General features: G+C 39.8%; 1 protein-coding gene across 3 annotated transcripts in view; it reads left to right on the forward strand.

Annotated features, from left to right (window-relative positions):
- RNF144B (ring finger protein 144B) overlaps positions 1-23,490 on the forward strand; it is a 73,813-nt gene that overhangs the window by 41,127 nt on the left and 9,196 nt on the right. For all 3 annotated transcript variants that reach the window (XM_037038006.1, XM_037038004.1, XM_037038005.1), the window contains 2 exons: positions 10,287-10,347; positions 22,060-22,264. In XM_037038006.1, the coding sequence (XP_036893901.1) occupies positions 10,287-10,347; positions 22,060-22,264 (266 nt within the window). The remainder of the gene's footprint in view (positions 1-10,286; positions 10,348-22,059; positions 22,265-23,490) is intronic.

Below are 23,490 nucleotides of genomic sequence, written 5' to 3' on the forward strand. Positions count from 1 at the left end.
AGAAACAGCTGAAATAATTTGTTTATTCAGCAAACACAGCACACCTGCTGTACATCAGGTGCTCTCCTGGCGCTCTCATAGCCAGTGTACTATCTAATACTTCCAACAAATGTGTAAAACTAGGCCCAGAGAGTTTAAGCAATTTGCCCCAAAGGGCATGTTTTAAAAAGTAGTAAGAGCTAGAAATCTAACACAGTTCCTTCTGACTATCATAGTTATATGGCTCTAAGAGTGAAACTAGGTACATAGATAGAATGTGTGATAAAGGACTTGATCATTGGAATCTGAATAGTGCACACATGTGTATGGATATATATGTATATATGTGTAGATTATGTATGTGAATGTATATATGTATGTGTATGGTTGTATACGTGCTTTATTTACAAGTATATATACTCTTGTATACAATTTTTTGCCCTAAGCAAAGCAGGCAAAGAGATGTTAATAGATCACTTCTAATCAGTGTGCCTCTGGATGTCCTGTGTTCAGCTTATGGAACATCAGCTAAGTGGTACAAGTGAGCTTCCAGGTTTTTCAGGGAAGAACCAAAGGAATAATAATGATTTAGGAGTGATTCATTTCAGGAAAAACACAAAATAATTGATTTTTTAATAAAATTGTAATATTCAGTATGTAAAGTGAGAAATATTGCTTGCTTTTGTGTGTGTAATGGGCAGGAGGAAATTAACATGAGGAAAGATCAGGTTGGTCACCAAGAATGCTATTGAGCAACCCAGAGATAGTTTCTAAAAGGAGATTCGGGTATTGAGGAGCATGTTTCTCTGCAAAATCCTTCCAAGAAAGAGGCTTCCTTTTTGACTTCTGATGCCTGATTAGGGAACAAGTGTTGATTTAGAGCACGCACTGCACTGTACTGCGCTGGGCCCTGGTGCGCGCCAGGGCACAGAGGCGAAGGAGGCAGGCCTGGTGCTGTCTGTCCTCCTGGTGGCTTCTGATCTAACAGAGACATTGAGCTGATTAGAAAAGTGAAGAGCATTACGTGGAATCTGCGTCAAGAGCTGTGTCTCCCATGAAATCTTACTTGATTCATGTATTCAAAATTTATTAAATATAAATGTATAGTTGGTGAAGCTTTAAAAACAAACCTTTGAAATTAATCACAGCTCTGTGTTCTACACCTGTGCTGCCTGATCCAGTAGCCACTAGGTTCACATGGCTATTTAAATTAAAATAATTAAAATTAAATAAAGTAGAAAATTCATTACTTCAGTTGCACTAGTCACATTCTGAAAGCTCAGTAGCCACATGCAGCTTGTGACTCCCCAACTGGACAGTACAGAATAGAACATTTCCATCACAGCAGGAAGTTTGGTTGCATAGTGTCATCCTGGATGGTTTTATATGAACAGTTAGCCACTGACACTCGGGATATTGGATGTTAGGGCTGATGTGTTTGGATGAATGAGTGAAGGCCGTCAGTGGTTTCACTGTTCTCTAGAACAGAGCTTATTAACTTTTCTGTTTTCCTTAGTATAGACATTTTCTTTTCACGTTCCCTGCAGTTGTCCTCTGCTTTGTAGTCCTTCCTCTTCCCCCACTGTACCCATTCTCATCCATGCTTTCCTAGTTCTGATTCCATTTATGGAGTTTTACTCTAAAAACAAGTTTACTTAAGGGCTGTGTTACAACCAAACAAACCCATGGTGACTCTTAAAAATTACAAAAGGATATTTGAAAAAAAAAAACAGAACAAAAACATGGTATTTATTAAATTCTCCAAAGTCTGTTTCTCATTAGATGAGTAAGAAGTACTCCAGGGTGTTATTTCTGTCCTTACTGGTCTTGCTGAGTGCCTGACTGAAGATGGACAGGAATGTACAGTAATTGTGTTCTTGACCAACTTGCTGCAATATTTTTTTCAAAGTAAAAAAAAATGTGATGGTGGTGGTGGTGATTGTCCCTCATTTTGAATTGAGAAATGGATAGAAGATTTTGATGGAGATATCAGTAGCATCTTTAGTCTACACAGGACTACTCCTTTCAAAGCAAATACCACACACACATGTGAACTTGGCCTAATACCATCTTCCTTCCCGACTTGCTTTATATCAAGCTTTTCACCTATACGGTTATTATTATAATATGGAGCTCTTGATCTAAATATTATTGAATATATAATAGTGGGGCTTATCCACTTTATGCTTGACTGGATTCTATCTCCATGAGTACTTTCTGCCTTTAAAATGTTAAATTATATAGGTAATACATAACTGTACTTTGCTTACTAAAAATATTTTTGGTTAAGGATTAAGTTCCCTTTGTCCTGCTGCTATTTCTTTAAAATACATGGTTCTTTATCATTTATTGTCTTATAAAATGCTTGTATGTATAACACTGCTTCATCTTCAAAGAACACAAGGAGTTTAAACTCTTTCCTGTGAATGCTTCCTTGCATGGCTCTAGTTTACGCCATTGACTGTGCTCTGTCGTCTGCTGGCTTTAGGTCCTGTCTGCCTTCTTAAAGTTTCCAGATTGGCTCAGCTGTGGCTCTGCCTCATTGACCAGGAATAGCTTCCTCAGCAAAGCATTTGATACCCAGTTGCAATACTATTTGCTCCTGTAGGAAAGAGTAGAAAAGGCAGCTTCCCCTTCAATGCCATGGAAGCTGCAGGGAGGCCGTGCCTCTGGAGGACTTGAACTTCTGGAGGTGCTCCGCTGGAGCCAGGGAAACAATGCTTTCCTTCCTCCCCTGTGTCATCTGGTACTTTCCGCTGTGGCTCTGTGGGGTTTTTCTGATATACTTGACCCAGGGATCTTGCCCAACATGTAATTGTGAAAGGCAGGACACAGATGGTTTGTTCTGATAGCATTACTTCAGTGAAGGCCTTTGCTTGGAGTTAATAGCCTTGTTAAAAAGGCGATGACTACTTTAAGCAGTTCCCTTACAGTGTTAGGAAAGGAGCGTAGCATCACTTGCTGGGAGAGCCTGAACCACTGGTCTGGGTCAGGTAAACTTTGGGTGCTGAGCACATGACTCGTTTGAGTAGTACCTACCATGATGTGGCCTGAGAAACTGAACAGGGGTAAGTAAGGAACAGCATCTCACCCATTAATCGACCTTTCAAGCCCTGGGGCACAGAAGTAACCAGTCTGCCTTTTACTGCTAGTGCCACTGAATGCACCAGAGGAAGGATGGGTGCAGCTGGTCTTGCCAAGAATGGGGCTCCAGAATTCTATAGGGAGGGATTTAGGATGGGGCACCGTGGAAGACTAGGAGAGGGGGACACTAAGGGGTGGGGGTGTAGAACTAGGGAATTCGAAGCTGTATTTGCAAAGTATGCCCAGTTTTTACTCATATTGCATATTCACTGGGGGTGGCTTTGGTAAAGGCTGCTGGAATTACAGACATCCAAGTAGTCCCCCTGCTACCCCTTAGCACTGCCTCCGCTTCCCATATCTTACCACTCTTCCTTCCCATTATCACAGTGCAAAGCTGGGGCAGAGGAAGGAGGAGGATGTCCAGGGAAGTGGTCATATTCCTGTTACTGTGATTTCAGGATCTGAATGGGAAGGGGTTGAGTCTGTCTATAGTGATAGCCTTTGGCTGCAACATATGCTGCCTGGGGAAGAATGAAACTTTGAAGTGGAAAGAATAAAGGACTCTTCTATGCCAGAGTTAATAGGTGTTTTCAAAGTTCTTAGTTGAACTTTTTGTTCTAGAACATTTTTTAAAAATCTGTTTAAAAACGGCATATAAGTGGGGAATAATGTTTCTAAGCTGCTGGTTTAACTAAAGGCAAACGTAAGAAGACTAAGCAGCAGTGGGCTGGACGTGTCACGTGGGTGTGCACACAGGCATGTCCCCTTTACCCTGGATGAGCTGAGGGAGGAAAGGCAGGCGAAGGGGTGGGAAGCCGCACCTACGCCCCTGTAGAAGGGCTGGAAAAGGAACAGCAAATGCAGCCCTCTGCAGTTGTGAAAGGATTCACCTCTGAACCATGAAAAGATTGCTGGCTCTGGAATTCCGCATCTCCCCCATCCTTCACTTTTCCAGTGGCCCTGCCATCTGGCTTTCAGACAGTGACGTCCTCTTGTTTATTCAGCCAGGATTTAAGGCATAGTATGTAGGTAAGGACATGAGTTTGGTTTATTATACTCAGGTTAATGGGTAAATGTGCTGTTTTCTCTTTTCAGTTGGGACATCAGTTCTTATTTTCTGTGCTGAGATGGGAAACATTCTTAGTTTCTGTAGTATTGTGATAAGGCACTTATCCATAAGGCTACTACTGTGTTTCTTGCCAGCATTTTTGCAAGTCATAGCACCTCTCAAGATCTGCCAAAAGCTTGACATGCTGTAATGATCTACTAGAGGCCATTCCATCTCCAGATATAGCGATCTGTTGTATTTCATGCCCAGCCTGGTTTTTCATTAATTTTTAAAAGCAACTGTAACAGAGGTATGATTTAAAGGGCCAGACCTAAGTAAACTCTGGGCTCCCCCCTGCCTTTTCTGGGCTTTCCAGACCTGAGGGGCAGTACTTACATGAGGTCAATCCCTAGCTTCTGTTTTAACTATTTCATTTTCCCAACAAAAAGGAAATATGTGTGGTATTTATCAGTATTTCCTATGGGAACATATACCACTTTCAGCATAAATGCTTCTGTAGCAAGCAGGCTCCACTGTCTGCCTCCTTTATTTCTTTGGGTTTTACAGAGCTAGGTTTTCTTTTTCTCCTCACCTGAGGACAGTTTTCATTTCTTTTAGAGAGAAGGGGAGGGAGGGAGAGAAATATTGATGTGAGAGAGTACCATCAATCTGTTGCCTCCCATATACGCCTCGACTGGGTATCAGCCTACAGCCTAGGTATCTGCCCTGACTAGGAATCGAACCTGGAACCTTTCAGTTATGGGATGATGCTCCAACCAACTGAGCCACACCAGCCAGGGCTGGGCTACCTTCATTGTAGGTGGTAAGGCTTACTCATATAATACTGTCATAGTTAACAATGGTAATCAGGGTGTCTCTCGCCTTTCATTTCTTCTCACTTGTGAATGTTTCCAATTTACCGTTATAGATAAAAGTTAAAGCACCTGGCACACACAGGTATACGAGGTTTGTCTGGAAAAAGTCCAGCCACTGTTAACATAATGAGAATGGCTTGAGTGAAATTGATGTAGCCTGGCAGCCAAGGAGAGTGGACTGGAATGCACACGCTCAAACAATGACAACTTCACTGTACTAGTCAGTGGGGGTGGTAGATACTGTTGAGTGAGCATGTGTACTGGATGGCCATTATGTTCAAAATGACTGAGCAAGTAGAGCAATGAATCTGCATCAGATTTTGCATGAAGTTTGAACATTCCTCCTTGGAAACTATTCAGATGATTCAGAAGGCTGCAGCTATGGGCAACTGGTGATTGGCAGCTTCATCATGGCAACACACCCACTTATGCATCATGCCTTGTGCAGAGTTTTTTGGTAAAAAATTAAATCCCCAGGTAACTCAGACCCCCTACAGCTTAGGTTTGGTGCCTGTAACTTCTGGCTTTTCCCGAAACTAAAATCACCTTTGAAAGAGAAGAGATTTCAGACTATTGATGAGATTCAGGAAAATACGACAAGGCAGCTGACGGTGATTGGGAGAACTGTGTGAGGTCCCAGGGTGCCTATTTTGAAGGGGACCAAGGTGTCATTGCCCTATGTACAGTGTTTCTTATATCTTGTATCTTCCTCAGTAAATGTCTCCTTTTCATAGTGCATGACTGGATACATTCTGGACATACCTCCTATTCTGACTTCCCTAGTTATGCTCCACTATAAGAAGAGTTGAATGGAAAGTGGAGATGTTCAGCAGAGTATTAACTGAGTGTTTAATAAGTATCCCCAGGTTCATTTATTTTTATCTTTACACGAGAACAATTTTTATTGTTTTTTTTTCTTTTTATAGAGAAGGAAAGTGGGGAGAAAGGAAGAGGGAGAGGGAGAGAAACAGAAGTGTGAGGGAGAAATATGGACTGGCTGCCTTCTCACATGTGCCCCAACCAGGCGTTGAACCCACAACCCAGGCATGTGCCCTGACCAGGAATGGAACCTGCGACCTTTTGGTCCATGGGGTGATGCTGCCAAGTTTATTCTTTAACTTCATTTTCATTGTTGACCCGACTATAGATGTCCCCAGTTTTTCCCCTCCTTGGCCACCTCTACCCAGCCCCCACTCCTCTTTCCCAGGTTCATTTTTACCAGAAGAAGAAATGTAATTGTAGGGAGTTAGTAAATTTTTGTTGTTATTGTTCTGCTATTATTGCTATTATTTTATTAAACTGAAACTGAATTTTCTCTTTGAATTCTCTTTTTGGAAAGAATTTATGGAATGACGAGGGAACGTGGTCTTTCATTCTTGGATGGGAGGAGATAGAAATTTTTGTTTAACACGTAGATTAGCACAAATTTCAAAGGAAAAAAAGCAAAATCTAACTTTAAGTTCAAGATTTTTTAGTAATTAAACTGAGGGAAGTAGTCTTGATAATAGAGAGGATACTTAGATATCTTTGTTTCTCCTGCTTGAAGACGAATTTGGTTAGTAATGGATTGGAACCCAATAAGTACAATAAATACCAGTAGTCTGCATCAATCTAGTCTGCTTACTCTAGAATTGAGTAAGCAAGTAAATGGGGAAGGAAAGACAGCCCTTCCTTACGATAGAATTCTAATGAACAAATAGAGATGGATATAGAGAATCATTATTAAGCAAATGGCACAGTAATAATTATGGTGGGCAAGAATTTTCAATAGATCCGAACATTAGTGGGCAGGATATTTGCAGACTCTCCAAATATCTCCCTACAAGATTACAAAGGGTGGAGCAACCTGGAAGATACTACCTTAACCAAGTTAGAAGTTAACTAGTAAGAAGAGCTTGTCATCATTTACCTCCTGATGGCCCAATTTCACTTCTGTGATGTTCTTGCCAAAAATGCACAATCTCAACCTAATCATGAGAAAACATCAGACAGACCGAAATTGGAGAGCATGTACGAAATAACTGGACTGGACTGTTTAAACAAGTCAAGGTCATGAAAGGCAAACACAGAATGAGGAACTGCCCCAGGTTAGAGAAGAAAGGGGACAAAGAAACTGAATGCTAGGTGATATCCCAAACTTGATCTGGAGTGAAAAGAAGGACATTTTGTGACTGTCCTTGTGGATCAATTTGTGAAATTTGAATAAGGCCTGAAGTATGCTTAATTATTTTGTATTAAGGAAAATTTCATGATTTTAATAATGATTGTGGTTGTATAAGGTATTAACATTAGGAGAAGTTGGGGGGGAGGCGTTTAGGAACTCCATATAATTGTTGCAGTTTTTTGTGAGTCTCAAATTTCAAAATAAGTTAAAAAGGAACATTCTGGTATGATTTTGAATGCTTTGGAATTCGTTTGTTGGCAGGAAAAGATAATTATATACCATAAGACACCTCATATATAATCTCTTATTCTCTAGGATTTAATTTCACAATGAACTTTAGAGGCCCTTCTGATTCCTTGCAGTTTTCTTTAAGGAGTAGCCCTTTAACCTGTGGCTTGCTTGAGCCTTCAGTAATCATCCTAAAGCATTTATTTCAGTTTTATAATTGTGAAATACCTGGAGCAATAGTGACTTAGTTCCAAGTGGCAGTGGAATGGGAATTTAATACTTCAGTTTATCTCTTTTTAAAATCTAATTCACCTTTCAATAGCAACATTTCAGAAAATTATTTGTGATCTGTGAACTCCAACAAATGCTAAGATGAAAAAGTAGATTTTTTTTTAACTTATGCCTACTTATTACCTCCCCAGGAACTTTAGTTCTTGGAGGGCAGCTTCTGTGTCCCCTTGCTCGTGTGTATCCCCCGGTGTCCAGCCAGTGCTGCACCCGTAAATAGTCTGCCAACATGTCTCTGGAGAGGATGCAGGTCTAAGTAGTGGGGTGGGGAAGAGAAGGGTGCATTTAGGGGCCTATCTTTATTCCAGAAGTATCCAACAGGGTAGAAAGTAGACCTAACATTTTGTGATTACAGATTTCAGTAGAAAAATTGATTTACCATATTAAGGCTTAATTCTATACAAACCTTTCACCTAAAAAAGAATAAATAGGAGATTCAAAGTAGAGGGAAAGGCAAAAATATTAGAGACCTCTGACCTTCCTGTTGGCAGTAATATGTCCTCTGATGAAAATTTAACGTTAAACATCTACCTGTACTGTTGATTTTTTACAGCATCGATCTCTCATTGCTCACGTTAGCATTTCATGTGTGTCTGTTTATCTCCTGTTTGCTTTGTCTTTTTAAAAAAGTTTTAATCTGTTTTTTAGAGAGAGAGAGTAAGGAAAGGAGAAAGAGAGGGAGAGAAACATGGATGTGTGAGAGAAACATTGACTGGTTGCCTCTCTCATGTGCCCTGGCCTGCAACCCAGGCATGTGCCCTGAATCGGACTGGCAACCTTTTGGTTCGCAGGCCAGTGCTCAATCTGTGAAGCCACACCAGCCTAGGCTTGCTTTGTCTTTTGTAAACTGTGCTTGACTTAACTGTTATATAAGTTGCTTGTCATTGAAAAACATCAGAATTTTGAGGGGTTGATTTTGAGGGGTTTGAAGAAAGTCTTCATCTTTGTCCAGAAACAATTTTAGATGGTGTAAGAAGAGTACAGAATTGTCCCATGACATTAAAAAAAAAAAAACCCTTCAAATAGCTTTTTTTTTTTGGTGGAGGGAGGTGTTAAAAATTGATTTGTAGAACATCACTAAGGTCTGTTGGGCCCAGATGATATTTTCTCCCAAGTCACCTTGACCCAAAAGTTGAAGCAGTATTCTATTGTTTATCCTCCACCTGAAATGAATCAATGACTACGTCAGGAACTGAACTCTGATTCCTTAATGCTTCCCATAATTTCAGTTGCTTTCACCTTCTGTCTCCAAGGGCATTTCATTTGAGGCGCCTTCGTCTTGTAGGAAAGATGTCCAGGTAGTATAATAGATGAAACAAAACTGGCTTTCAGTAGAATAAACATCTAATCAACTTTTTCAAAATTATGATAAAATACACATAACATAAAACTAACCATCATTTCCATAGTGATTGTTAAGGAGGTTTTATATAAAGTGTGAGATGAAAATACAACATTTCCTCCCCAAGTAGAGAGAAAGGTTATGATTGAATTAAATTTGTTTTATTACACTTCACTCAAAATAGACAGAATTTGCCTGTTTTGTGGTTCTTCATATATTTAACTAACTTAATTCATCTGCAAAATAAATTTTTTGTGTGTGAGGGGGAGGATTAGATTTTGAATGCCTTTTAAAATGTATTATATTTGTTAAGTACAATTTTAGCTGCTTTAGTTATTTTTTTACTCCAGTTTTCTCAAAGCACACTTCTTTCCTGTAATCGCAAGGAATTCTACCTAGAAATGTTTTGTATTAAAAAAACACAATGTTTTATAAGTCAAAATTCCCAAGGTATGTCCTGGGAGCCTAATATCAAATCTTTTGATTTTTCCTAGTTGTAAATCTTTCAAACAATGTCCATTTAATCAATGGAATTATTATTTTTTTAGAATGTGAGCTTAAGAGCAGTTAGCTTTGCCTGCATCTGACTTCAGAATGCAGCTTAAAAATGATCAATCCGAAATGTCGTTTGTTTAGGTATGAATTGTTGTTTATGAACCTTGGGCTCACATTGCCATCTAAGGTGGGAGTGGGAGCCTAGCCATCAGAAACATCAGAGTCCTTTCTTTTCTCTCAGTACGTGGATGATAATGCATGGTAACCAAAGGCCCCGTGAAGTGATTTTTGTGAGAAGATAGTGATTTTTACTTTGCTTAGGAGATGCTATTCCCTAAGTAACGAATGAAGTTTTTACAATTTGGAGGCACTATATCTGCCTGACCTTAATATGTAAGGGTTCTAAAGCTAGAACTATAGTCTTTTAAAAATTTCTCAAATGAATCACGAGAGAGAAAAGGCATCTTTCATATATGCCCACAAATAATGTGTGAAATTCAAAAATTTCATTGCCTGGTCTTAGTAGCCGCTGCTCAAAGAGTGGAAGGTGATGAGCACATTCTGTAACTGCACCTTGAAGGACTCCTGGCTGTGGCAGGTGATGGGGGATGAACTGGGTGGGTGTGGTGCTTGTGTCACTGCACGAACAGTGTAGACAGAGAGGTTTGCAAACAGCTTGTATAGAGGAGATGAAGGGAGCCAAGCAAGGAGAGGTCATAAAAGGCTGCTGGCTCGGGCCTCGTATTGACTGAAATCTCATCTTTATAATGTGTCTGCTTTCAGATTGCCTGTTTGGTACCTGTGGATCAGTTTCAGCTTTATCAGCGGTTAAGATTTGAGCGAGGTATGTATGCACCATCCTTTTTATCCCGATGCTGAATGTGGTTTTACATGTGTCATCTTTCCACCGACCTGCATGCAAGATTAAGGCAGCTGTGGGCTGTCAACAAAGCCACAAGAGTGCTCAGAGAGGGGAAAACTGTAATTGCAACACATAATTTCAATGTTCTCAGCCTCACCCAGAAAAAATACAGACTGGCAGGGAATAGAACTTTCCTTATATTGGTTGTTTTGTATTTTTAACTTGGCTCATGTAAGAGAGGTTCTGCAAAAGTTGGAAAATTTCATAATAACAACACTATTACAAAGAAAAGTGATCTTCAGAATGAGTTTTACTTTGATTTTTGTACTCACAGAGATCATTCTTAAAACATTAATCAGCCCAAACATTTTTACTGCTTGTTATATAGTATTTATCATTTGTTCTTTTGGTACTACCTTTATAATTATAGTGATGGCTGAGTGTATCATTTGAATAAGATTTACAGTGTTTCGGATAATTTTCCTTCTGACTTTGGATTTGGGGTAACTGGTATAGCTTTTCTAGTTATTCTGCCTTTTGGTCTGTAGGAATTGTATTTTTAACTTCTTTTGGCTTCTCACAGATCTTTTTTAGGAGCCCTTTCCTCCTGTCACACCCCTAACATGTTCTTGAACTAAATGGTCTGTTTCTTTGTATCTGAGAACCGGAGAAAAAAATTATTTTCCCTCGGCCTTTTAGGACTGGTGTAGTCTTGTTGAGTATATAAAATAAACTAACAGCATGAACATGCAGTTTTCTGATCTCTGACTTTTTAATCTGGATTAGTAAAGGCTACAGATGAGCACGGGCAGGTGGGGGAGGCGGATGGACATTTACCTATCACGTGCCAGTAAGTTTAGTAAACACAATTACCTATATTTCATTTAATTTTTGCAACATCCTAACATATAATTCTTACTTGAAAAAAGAAAGAGAACTGTGCAGAGCATGAGGGGCTAAGAGTGGGAGTACGTACCTGCAGGGGGGGTCACAGCACAGTTTTCACTACCAAGGACCAAGGTCGGGCTCAGCCTCATAGGCTTGTGTTTTCCACCAGGCCAAAGGCAGGGTCATCTCTCACAGGTGGATCATTTAACTAAATTTATAATATTGACAGATTAAGGTGGAATTTAGGAAAAAATTCTTGTAGTAGATTCCTTGAAGTTGCAAATAAGAGGCTAGGAAGTAGAGTGTTGTTGAACATAGAATCAGAAGCAATGAAGTAAGGTGAATTTTAGGTTTCATGCTAAAAATGTAGCCTGATGAATTCTGTCCTATGGATTCTAAGCTAACTAGAGAAATTAATGATGGGTAGTTTATATTGGCCCACCCTAATCCATCTACCTGGGCTGATTAGATTGAGCATTGTAAAATCAGATGAAGATTTATGGGATGTGACAGCCAAAGATGATAGATACTGGGGTCAAACACCTGCCCCACCATTCTCCCACTTCATGACAGTGTTCCCCACTATAAAAATAAATGACTGTTGGAACAGGAGCATTTTAAGTATTCACCGGTGGACGGATGTGGTAGGTAGAAAGTACCATGATTTTGGACCTTTTGAAAGGAGAGGGCCAAAGGAGTTAGACTTTCAGGCTTCTTCTTAAATGGTGCAACCTGTAAACTCACCAGTCCTCCTTAGCCACCTGAGCTCAGCCTGTTTACAGCATTCCTTTGCCCACACATGCTTCTCTTCTCCCATGTCCACTGACCTCCACACCCACTCCGCTGCTCCTTCTCTTAGGCTTTATTCCTCACTGTTTACATTTTAGGGACATACTTATTAGCTAAAATGCTTTTTTGTAATGATACAAATTCTGATAGTACCAGGAATTAAAGCTTTCTATAGGTGGTTCTCATGGATAAATATTAAAGTTTCAGTTTAACTAAAAGAGCATTGGCTAAGAGCCTGGGTGGGAATGCAGGCTTGACCACTTACTACCCTTATGATGTTGGGCAAGTTCCTTAATTTCTGCACCTCATTTTCCTCATCTGTAAAATGGGGATAATGATAGTCCCTGCACCGTGGGGTTGTGACGAGGATGAGGTGAATTAATACTTGTAAAGCACTTCCTGTGGGTGCTTTCTATGTTTAGTGTTCAAAAGATGAACAGTTGTTGGTAATAAAAATACTGATAATTTCAGAGTAGCATCTTTTACAATAAAATATACTCAGTGATCTTCTATTCTCTTTTTTCCGTGATGAGATAATCATAACGTGAAATACTCTCATATTGAAATAGATATTACAATGGTCTCTCTGTGTAATTAGAACACTGGAAGCTAATTGCCTACATCCATTTTTTGTTTTTGTTTTTTGATGTTGTACATTCTATGGGTTTGAGAAAATATGTAGTGATATATGTACACCATTATAGATACACTGTGTAGCCTTCTCTGATGGCCTTCTTTCACTTAGTAATATGCATTCAGTGCACATCCATCTTTACAGTAGGAATAGCCTTGCCATAGGTGAGGCACACATAAAAAATCACTGGCCAGGACTCGTAGTTTGCTTTGTGACTGGAACGTTTTAATGTCCTTATAGTGTTCATCCCTGCTTGTGATTGGCTTGTTTCTTCATTAGATATGATCATGTATTCAATCTGTTACAGTCAAGCTGAGCAGGCTTTGGAGCCAGACTGTCCTTTGTAGGTGGTCCTGCACATCTCTGCTTTTATGCATTGTAAGGTGATTGCATAGTCTTACTCATCATACGTGGAATTTATTTTTTCCCCAGGGACTATGTAGGTGCCCTACAATAGAGTCTCATGAATTAACAATTGATTTTATCATTCCTTTTATATAGATACAGTAACTAAAATTTGAGGGATTGAAACTTGCCTAGGATCAAATTGTCTAAGTTTCCTAATCTATCAAAAAATTGTAAATTATATACATTTTTATTGGGGTAAAATATGTGTAATGTAAAATTTACTGTTTCACTCATTTTTGGTTGGCTTATTTCACTCAGTATAATGTTTCGAAGGCTCATCGATGTTGTAGCATATGTGAGAACTTCATTTTGTTTTGCGAAACATTCCATTGTACGGACATACACATTTTGTTGACCCATTCATTGTGGATGGACACTTGGGTTGTTTATGCCTGTGGCTATTGTGAGTAATGCCGCAGTGAACACTGGGGTACTAGCATCTACCTGAATCCTCTCTTTCAGTTCACGCAGGTGGTGTATAGCTATGAGTGGGATTTCTGGGCCATGTGGTAATTCTGTGTTTAGTTTTAGAGGAACTGTCAAACTCTGTAACTTAATTATAAGTTTAACTAGGCATTTTAATTATTTTACATATGGAAGTATGTTAAATTTGTAAGTATGTATGTTAAACCCTGTGACCATTTGGTTCATCTCTCTCATTTTATAAAAAAGGAACCTGAGACCCAGAGACATTTTGATCTTAGGTGATTTTGGAAGGGAATTTGTAATCATGTAATTCCTTATTATCATTTGTTATAAATAATTACATTAGAAAATAGACATTGCAAGTAAGGGTAAATTTATATTAATACAGTGCTATATAATGGGATTTACTTGATTGAGGTACTTTACATTGTATACCTCGTTACATAGTAGACTTCATATTCACCTCAAACTCAAGACTTACTAGGTAGTTGACTTTGAGGTCTGTACCATGAAAACATTTTATGTGAAACTTTTAAACAATATATTTTATTGATTATGCCATTACAGTTGTCCTATTTCCTCCCACTTCATTCCCCATCCCCCTGCACACCCCCTCCCCCACCACCCCTTTAGTTTATGTCCACGTGCCTCAAGTTCTTTAGATTCTATATTTCCCATACTATTCTTGCCTTCCCCTCTGTCTATTTTCTACCTACCATCTATGCTACTTATTCTCTGTACCTTCTCCCTCCTTCTCCTCCTCCCACTCCCCTGTTGCTAACCCTCCATGTGTTCTTCATATCTGTGGTTCTGCTCCTGATCTAACTGTCCTCTTAGTTTGCTTTTGTTTTAGATGTGGTTGTTAATAACTGAGTTTGCTGTCCTTTCACTGTTCCTATTTTTATCTTCTTTTTTTTAGATAAGTCCCTTTAACATTTCATATAATAAGGGCTTGGTGATGATGAACTCCTTGAATTTGACCTTACCTGAGAAGCACTTTATCTGCCCTTCCATTCTAAATGAAAGCTTTGCTGAATAGAGCAATCTCGGATGTAGGTCTTTGGATTTCATGACTTGGAATACTTCTTTCCAGCCCCTTCTTGCCTGTAAGGTCTCTTTTGAGAAATCTGCTGACAGTCTGATGGGTACTCCTTTGTAGGTGACTGTCCCCTTATCTCTTCCTGCTTCTAGGATTCTCTCCTTCATTTTAATCTTGGCTAATGTAATGATGATGTGTCTTGGTGTGTTCCTTCTTGGGCCCAACTTCTTTGGGACTCTCTGAGCTTCCTGGATTTGCTGGAAGTGTATTTCCTTTGCCAGACTGGGGAAGTTCTCCTTTATTATTTGTTCGAATAAGTGTTCCATTCATGGCTGTTCCTCTTCCCCTTCTGGTACCCCTATAATTCAGATGTTGGAGTGTTTAAAGATGTCCTGGAGGTTCCTAAGCTTCTCCTGGTTTTTTTGAATTCTTGTTACTTCATATTTTTCTGTTTGGTCATTTTTTTTCTTCCTTCTGGCCCAATCCCTTGATTTGAGTCCCAGTTTCCATCACTATTGGTTTCCTGTGCATTTCCCTTCATTCCAATTAGTTTAGCCTCCATTTTGTTCCTCTAATTTGTGACTAAAATCATCCAATTCTGTGAGCATCCTGATCACCAGTATTTTGAACTGCACATCTGAAAGGTTAGCTATCTCTCAGTCACTTAGATTTAGTGGCTCTGGGGCTTTGAGCTGTTCTTGAGCCATAATATTTTGGTCTGTTTGCACCTGTTATGTATGAGGGGTGGAGCCTTAGGTGTTCACCAGGGCGGGGCAACCCAGTCTCTGGGTTGTGACGCTGTATGCAGGGGCGGGGTCAGAGAAGGGCAATGGTGGTCCCCTCTGCTGCTCCCCACAAGTCGCTGGGGTCTGTGTGGTCTATCTCACTGCTTGCTCATTTGCCTGGTTTATGTGCACGTGAATGTGTGACCGCGGTCAGCCAGCCGTCTTACGCCCTCAGTGGGTCTGCGCATTGCTACCCCATGCCTGGGATCTGCCAACCGCCGCCTGCACTCTGACGCCTGTGCTCATGGGTCAGTCTGGCCGATTTTTTCTGTGCTACCCTTCTCTGCCACCCGCTGACTCCCCTCCCCTTACCGGTCTGGCTGAATGGTTTGTTGTTGTTGTCGGACTTCCGTACAGTTAATTTTCTGTGTTTTGGTTGCGTTTTTATTATTAAAACTTTGTTGTCTTTAAACTTGGTTGTGCAAGGAGGCACAGTGTTTCCACCTATACCTCCATCTTGGCTGGAAGTCTATGTGAAACTGTTTTGAAGAGGATCTTGGGATGCAGTAATTACCAATATTGTTTTGAATGGGTTAAATGACTAAGTGGCAGAAAGTGAAACTCATTGGCTGGGCTGAGATAGAACTGTAGAGAAGGCCGTTGCTCTGATGAAATGCAGAATCAGTTTAGTGGCTGCCTTATATCTTTGTTATAAAAATTATTGTTAGTTTTGTCTGATTCTTACTGACTACCAAGATCTCTTCTCAGTTTTTAGTTTGTCATCCAGTGTTTTTGTAATCATCCTCTGCTTTATGTTGCATATGTGAATAGCTTGCCCTTTATGTCCTTTTTTCCATCTGAGTCTTTGTGAGGGCAAAAATGTATGGAAGAGGAATGGGCCCAAATCATCCCTGGTTATACAAAACAGAGAAACATCATTTGAAATTGTTTGGTTATTCTATGAATGAATAGAATTCATTCAAATTCAAACTCTATGAATTCATCCATGACTTTCATTGGCTACTGCTGTGTGTGTGTGGCTTGCCCTTTCTGAGTCAGTCTCCCAATCTTTACAAAGAAGGGGGTGCATTAGATCTGTCATGTGTTAGTGATTACCGCTTTCCTTTCTGCTGGGTCTCAAAGCATGTGCCTGATGACTAATACTAGATTTTTTTTACTCTTGTTTCCAGAATCTACTTTTTCAAAATAATTTTTTAAAAAATTGGGTTAACATTTTTCATCTCTAGTCCTTAATCTCTTTTTCTTTTTTGGCAACCCTATCTTACTTACTCTCGTGGCAGTTTGCTTCAGTTCCTTGGTAAGGTAATGTGTCTGTTTCTGGCTAATGTGTTGTATTATCCGGTGGTGGTAAGAAACACACACAAATGTTTTAAGTGCCATAGCGTTCTTCTTCATAAAGAAGGAAAGTGAAATAGGAACTTTTTCTCATTATCTGCTAATCCTACCGTGTTCGCTTATGTATGCTGCATCTCCTTTTTATGTAGCGAGTGTCTGTCATGCACTAAGGGCTAAATGCAGTTCCACATGCTGGTCTTGTCTTTCTTTGAAAGCCCTTTTGTTCTCAATCTTTTTCACAAGTCTCCTTTCATTTTAAGTCTTAACATTTATGGTATGGCTCTTTGAGTTTCATCTCACTTTTTCAATTGATCTTTGGTCAAATGCTCCCACCCCATCTTTTGTGTCCACAGTGAAGTTTTGTCTCACCAAATCTCCTTATGTAGGTATTTGGTGTCTTCTGGTGATCTTTTTTTTTTTTTTTTTTTGGTAAGATTGTGATTCTTAATGACCTTATTATTGTGCAGGTGTTTTTTTTTTTTTAACATCTCCCTTCTCTCATTAGCCATCTTCTCATAGTGCTGATCATAAGCCTGTTCTTACTGTGTGTGTGCACACATGTGTTTTCTTTTTCGAGCCTGCTTTTCTGGTGTTTCGTGGTAAGAGAGTGATTACGTCGAAGGTTTCCTTCCTAAGCTAGTCAATGCTTTCGGATGATAGCACTTTCTCCTCAGCTTCATGCTTCCTCTACCATCCAGTTCTTTCTTGGTGGTCAGTTTTAAGTCTAAAACAGTGCCCTTTAGATGTTTCAGTTTTCCTTTGAAAAACTAAAATGTCTTTGGGAAAGGACGTTTATCAGCACATAGGATGAAACTTCTAAAGGGGACTCGAATAAGAGGCACGATGTCAAGTGTTCACCGCTTCCTGTGTGTACTTCCATTTCCTCACTTGTAAAAGGGGATGCAATCAGATGATTATCATAGGGCTGTTGTAGAGGCTGAGTAAATATTTGTTTATTGGCTACAGTGTGCATTCAGTAAATTATTGCCGCTATTATTGTTGTTGTCAGTAATCATAACCACCACTAAATCTTATTTTTTCCCATTTTCTGAACTAAACTAAGAAAGCATCTTCCAGAATCGAGCTCATACCTTGGACTCAGTGTATAGCATAATATTACTTCTGTTTTCTTTTCAGCTTAGCCCAAATCGTTTTCAGCATGTTTCTATCCTTGTTGCCCTAGATTCTAGAGTTTTGTAGAAACTTGATAATCAATAGTAATTCCATTACAGCAGCTTATCACATTCGTTTTCTTCCTACAGTATAGTATACTTTTACTATAGGCGTGAATCCAGTTTCTTTGACCACCCCCAAGGAGATCATGACTTGCTGAGAGGAAGCATTCAAAGTTGCTGCTTTGAAGAGAAAGTGTGCCCATGGAGATAGTGGAAATTAAACTCCATTTAGTAGCACGATTGTATTTTGACATAGAGAATGGTTTACTAAAGGTAATAAGGGCTTGATCCCAACATAACTCCATTGTGCAAACTTCTGACTTCTGTGTGTACTAATATAATAGTGTTAGACTAGCTAAGCTAAAAGGTTGTTTCCAAGTCTGAAATTCTGTGGTTATCTTCAGCTGTCTTGAGAGCAATCCCTCTGCCGATGGCCACCTCTGTTTGAGTGTATTTCCTGTAGCGGATGTTACTTCTGAATCAGCTTAATTTAATTGTATTTTAACTACCTTCAGAAGACCATAGTTCTTTGAGATACCAGAAAACAAATGAACTTTGGTGTAATTAAAAATGCAGTGGGTCATAAAAGTTAAAACAGTTTGATTTATTTCAGCTGGTAATTAGTTTGGGTGCAATAATAAAAATACAATAATAAAAACTCATGCGATATCATTCTGGGCACAGCCTCATAAGGTAGAGGATGGCAGGAAACCACTCATGTGAGGTGAGAGAATATACTGCAGAATAAGAAGCAAACCCCGCATAAGTGATGCTGATAGTTCGTTCCAAGTGGGAAAACCACGGGTCCTGGAGTGAAGTTTTTGAAAACTGCAAATGCTCATTGGTGTCAAATATGGTCTTTGGGTCTCCTGGAAGTTTTATTTTCTTAGCATGTTTCTACATCCCAATAATTGTCAGATTACAGAAGTAAAAGATAGTTTAAATGGTATTTTTTGCATTGCAAATATTAGATGAACAAGCAGAAAGCAGAGTGTTACAGTCAAATAGTCACTGGGCTTTACTTCACTAATCAATTCTCATTTTCATAAGTACATTCCAGTGCAAGTCTTTGACTTTGTCTATCTCTAATGTAAGTATGTTACAACTAATCATTTTTAAATTGTGTTCATCTTAAAAGTGTTTTGGGCACTGTTAGTTGGTGGCTGATTTACACAGACTCCGGGTTTCCCTCTTTCTAGGTTTGTGAACCTCTCCCCATCTCAAAGCAGCGTGAAGCTTTTGTCATTGCCAATGCATAAGGAATGAGTTGAATATGCATTAGTTCATTTTCCCCCCTAACTTTGGAAAATAAATTTGAAAGGGAAAGAAACTAGACCTTAAATATTTTGGATAAGTGTGCATTTTGTTTGCTAGGCCAAAAGCTGCGAGGAGGTAGAATTGAATTCACCGTGATAGTAATGAGAAGTGTTTTGAAAATCCCCTATTAATCCAGTGGGACTCCCCTTCCCTCAGTCTCCTGTCAGATTGTCAGCATGGAGGTGAGAGTGGGGAGAAGACAGCTCTTGCACGTGCTCGGAGATCTGGCCACCAGCAGTCTGTTCCCTTTTGGCTTGTGTTCTGTGAAGTCTTGTTAGCTGCCAGGGCTGCCAATGTCTGATGCCCTTGCAGCATTTTTTCCTTGTCTACTAGCCTGGCCTGTAGGCCTCTTTTGTGGAACGCTATTACCTGGGGTATGTAAAGCAAAATTGTGCTGTTAATGGCATGGAATTATAATACTTAAAAAATAGAACAACTCTTCTATCTTCTAATGACCTATAAATCCTCTAGGGTTGGAGCTGAAGGGTAATCCAAAGGACAAATGCCTTTTCTGTGTGACTGGGCCCAACTTGTATGTCTGGATTCTTGTTCCATTGGGGAAAGCTCTTCTCCAGGAGACTCCAAGATGCTCTAAAAGAAAAAAACAAAAACAAAAAAACAAAAAAACTCTCTGGGTATTTGTTTCAGTTCTCAGGAAATATCCGAATAAAGAGCTGAACAATATGGAACCTTAGCACTAATGCTCCTATTATCTTTTATTACCAAAGGAATTTATCTGTAGATACAAATTTTCCCTCTTATGTAGCTCCTTTCATTTATTCAATGACATTTACTATGTTCCAGGCATATTTCTAGTCAGTGTTTGTCAACTGGGATGACTCTATCCAACTGCATTTCTACTGGAAAATCTTGACAATTTTGCCCTCCAAATATGCTCCAAATTTTCAGTACTTTCACTTCTAACATATAATCCAGTGTAGCACCTCGGGTTGGATCCACAGTAGCCCCCAGTAGACCTCTGTGCTGCTACTTTGTGCTGTTACCATCTATTCTTCCTACAAAAGCCAGAGTAATGTTCAAAAAATGAGAATCATACCATGACCCTTCCCTTCAGTGGTTTCTCATGACACTTAGGCTTTGTCATCATAATCTGTGATTGGGCTATTGACTGCTATTCCCAAATAAACTCCCATGAGTCTCCCTCTGCTCATTTAGCTCCCGGTAAAATTGGACTGCTTTATTACATATGTAAATCTCTCTTTTTGCATTATTTGGACAAAAATGGGAAAGTTTTCACATGTGTAGGTTGGCTGCTTATTCATGGTTCTAACACACAGACTTACCTTTATCATCAGACTTTGAAAGACCTATTATTTAGGATGGATAATAAGTAGATATTTGACGTGAGAGTCCTTAGCCCTAAGTTATATACCAGCCTTCATTTCATTGGGCTTAGTAGTTGAAACAGTCATAAGAGTTTGGATGAAAACATAAATGGTTTGGAAACACAAGGTAAGACCTTGGTGCATGGTGTGCCACTATCCCCTTGACTGTCTAACCAGCCCGTCCCAAAGTCTGAGGGACCTTCGATGGTCCATCTCTCTTAGGGTCTGAGGATCTATGAATTGTCGGTTTCCCTTTTTTGATTATATTTGGCCCATCATTTTTCAGTTCCTGTCCCCCAGAATTAAAGAAGAAAATATATTTAAGGATGCTTTTTTTGAATAAAAACCTATAATCATAGATTGAAATGTTGCATTTTCTAGGTGAAACATTAGTGGAGATGAATGTTGACTGGAACATTTCAGACTTTGTCCCCTGATACTGAATTTGAGAAATTATTACCTTTAAAGCTAAGCTTACACTTAATACTTTCATTTTCTTTTCTGCACCACCCTTTGGGTCTCTTTGTCTCCTGAGTAGAAATTTTGAAGAATCACAGACCTTAGGAAATTTAAAGCTAGAACCTTATCAGTTCAAAATGTGCAAAGTACAGGGTGGAGCAAAAGTAGGTTTATAGTTGTTTGTATAGCACCTAATATAATAATAAATAATAGTATAAGAATAAACTGTGTTTCACTTACTCAAAACTACTTTTGCTTCAGAGGAAAAAGAGCTATTTTACCCCTCAAATAACATTATCTTTCATGTGATATGTTCCCTAAAAGGTTATATTACATGACAAGAACATGAGGTCTATTATTGTATAGAAAATGGAAAACCGAACAAGATCTGTAAAGCTTTGAATAGAGAGACAGCCGACCTGCAACCCTATCTTCTTTCCTTCGTGCCACATGGGTCTAGCCTGTGAGATATCGGACAAAACTGACGTTTTATGGCCTGTGAAAGTTCCTGCCTTGGTTTTACAGTATGTGGCTGTCTTATAAATTATCAGTGCCATATTGGTGGGGGAGTACAAAATCCAAATTAACAGCTACTCTAACTTTCTGGCTAAGCCATACCAAATACTGGCCCCTAAATTATTTGTTTCTTCAACAATTTCTCTCTAAATAGCAAAGCAAACCTCACTACCTAGCCTCAGTACCTGGAGGATGAAATCTTTTGTGAATTTTTTTTCTTTTGCTTTGGTAGATACTTCTTGTCCAGTTTCCTCTCTTGTCCAGTTTCCTCTAAGATAGTATCCAAAATAATTGTAAAAAGGACTTGAGATTTTTACATATTTTGAGTGCTTAAAAGGAAGAAATATTCCAAAAGAGTAGTAAATTTTGGTTAATGAGAACACTGCTTATCTGTTTATAGGGGCAATGTGGCCTATCCTGTTAGTAAGGCCTCAGGGAAACTTGGCAAGGCTGAGTGACCTTGTAGGTTTGGATTCACCATGAAGAAATCACCGCCCTTGGTTGTACTAAATTGCCATAAATATTAGCTTGCACAAGAGACTAAATGAAGAGGAGAAAACCTCAAGTTCGAGTGAAAGACAGGTAGACCATCACATTTTCTTTCTTTACACTTTAGAAGTTCACCTGGACCCCCACCGAACATGGTGTCCTGTCGCGGACTGTCAGACAGTGTGCCCTGTTGCAGCAGGTGACCCGGGACAGCCTGTGCTGGTGGAGTGCCCTTCCTGCCACCTGAAGTTCTGCTCGTGTTGCAAGGATGCTTGGCATCCCGAAGGCTCCTGCAGAGACAGTCAGCCCATCATCTTGCCAACAGAACATGGGTAAGAAGGAAAATGTGGGGTTTGGGATTATTCATATTTTTCTTAGAAAAATGAAATATGTTGCTTGGGGAAGGAATTATCCTGTGATGGAATTCAGCAAATCATTATTTCCCTGCAGTACTTTGCTAACAAAGAACAAGCCAAAAAGTGTCTCTAGGGGGATTTTAGTTATTTTCCCTGGAGAGTCTTTCAGGTACTGCTGAAATTAGAGTTTGTATGAGTTTTGATTTCTCTTTAGTTAGAGAGTCACACGGCCCACTGGTTCTCAGCCGGAAGTCATAGCTTGTCCACAGCAATCTGCTTGGGTACCATACTCGCCGGCTGTTGACATATCTCGTTCTTTATGCTTGCCAAGTGTGCAGAAACTAGTTTCTTACCTAACTAGCTTGCCAGCCCATGAGGTGTGCCAGTCGTATTGGAGAGAATGCAGCAGTAGAAACAACAGCCCTTCAGTGTAGTACAGGGCTAAATTCATAGGTACTAGAGGAAAAGAGCTTATCCATCAATACTTTGTGCTTTGAAAAGATGGTGCCAAGTTGTGATGAGAAAGCAATTAACTCTGTGCCTTTCAGTAGGGAGAGTTTTTATGGCAGCAGCAGGGCCCAGAGTGAGAGATCTTTCTGTTTGATCTCTTGCTTTGCTTGAGGCTATGGCTGTTCTGCATCAGTGATAACAGAAATACCAGTGTTGTAGTCCGGTTGGCTCAGTCACCCAGTGCCCTCAAGAGTGTGTAGAAGCATTCTCAGAAATAGTAGTGGCTACCTGGCTATGATTCTGTGCTTGAATCTGAGACCAGACAAATCAAGAGGGAAAACAGATCCAGGGTATGTGGCAGGCCTGTGCCCCTTTACCAGTGCCTCCTACATTTTCACTGCCGCTGCCAGGAGGTTCCCGGGCATCATGGGACAATGTCAAGATCCCAGAGGGAGAAGGACTGAGTTCTGACATTGTCACTTGGCATCCCTGTGATCTCATCAAGTCACTCAGGCCCTAGGGGATGTTTCTCTATTTGAGAAAAAGAGGGGAGCTAATTAGAGTGGTAAGTGTCCCACTGCTGTCTATATAAGGTTATTGGGAAGTACCCACTCCATCACAGTTTGTATGACTCTGTGAAGTTGATGTCCCTGTGCTGGGTGTGGTTTTGATGAATAGCTGAAGTGCAACCCCGTGCTGTGGCTCACCCAGCCTTCCCTCTCACCCTACCTCCCCCCGTATTTTCTGTCCCT

This window comes from Sturnira hondurensis, unplaced genomic scaffold, assembly GCF_014824575.4.
Source record: "Sturnira hondurensis isolate 20B ecotype Veracruz unplaced genomic scaffold, ASM1482457v3 Scaffold0023817, whole genome shotgun sequence".
NCBI lineage: Eukaryota > Metazoa > Chordata > Mammalia > Chiroptera > Phyllostomidae > Sturnira > Sturnira hondurensis.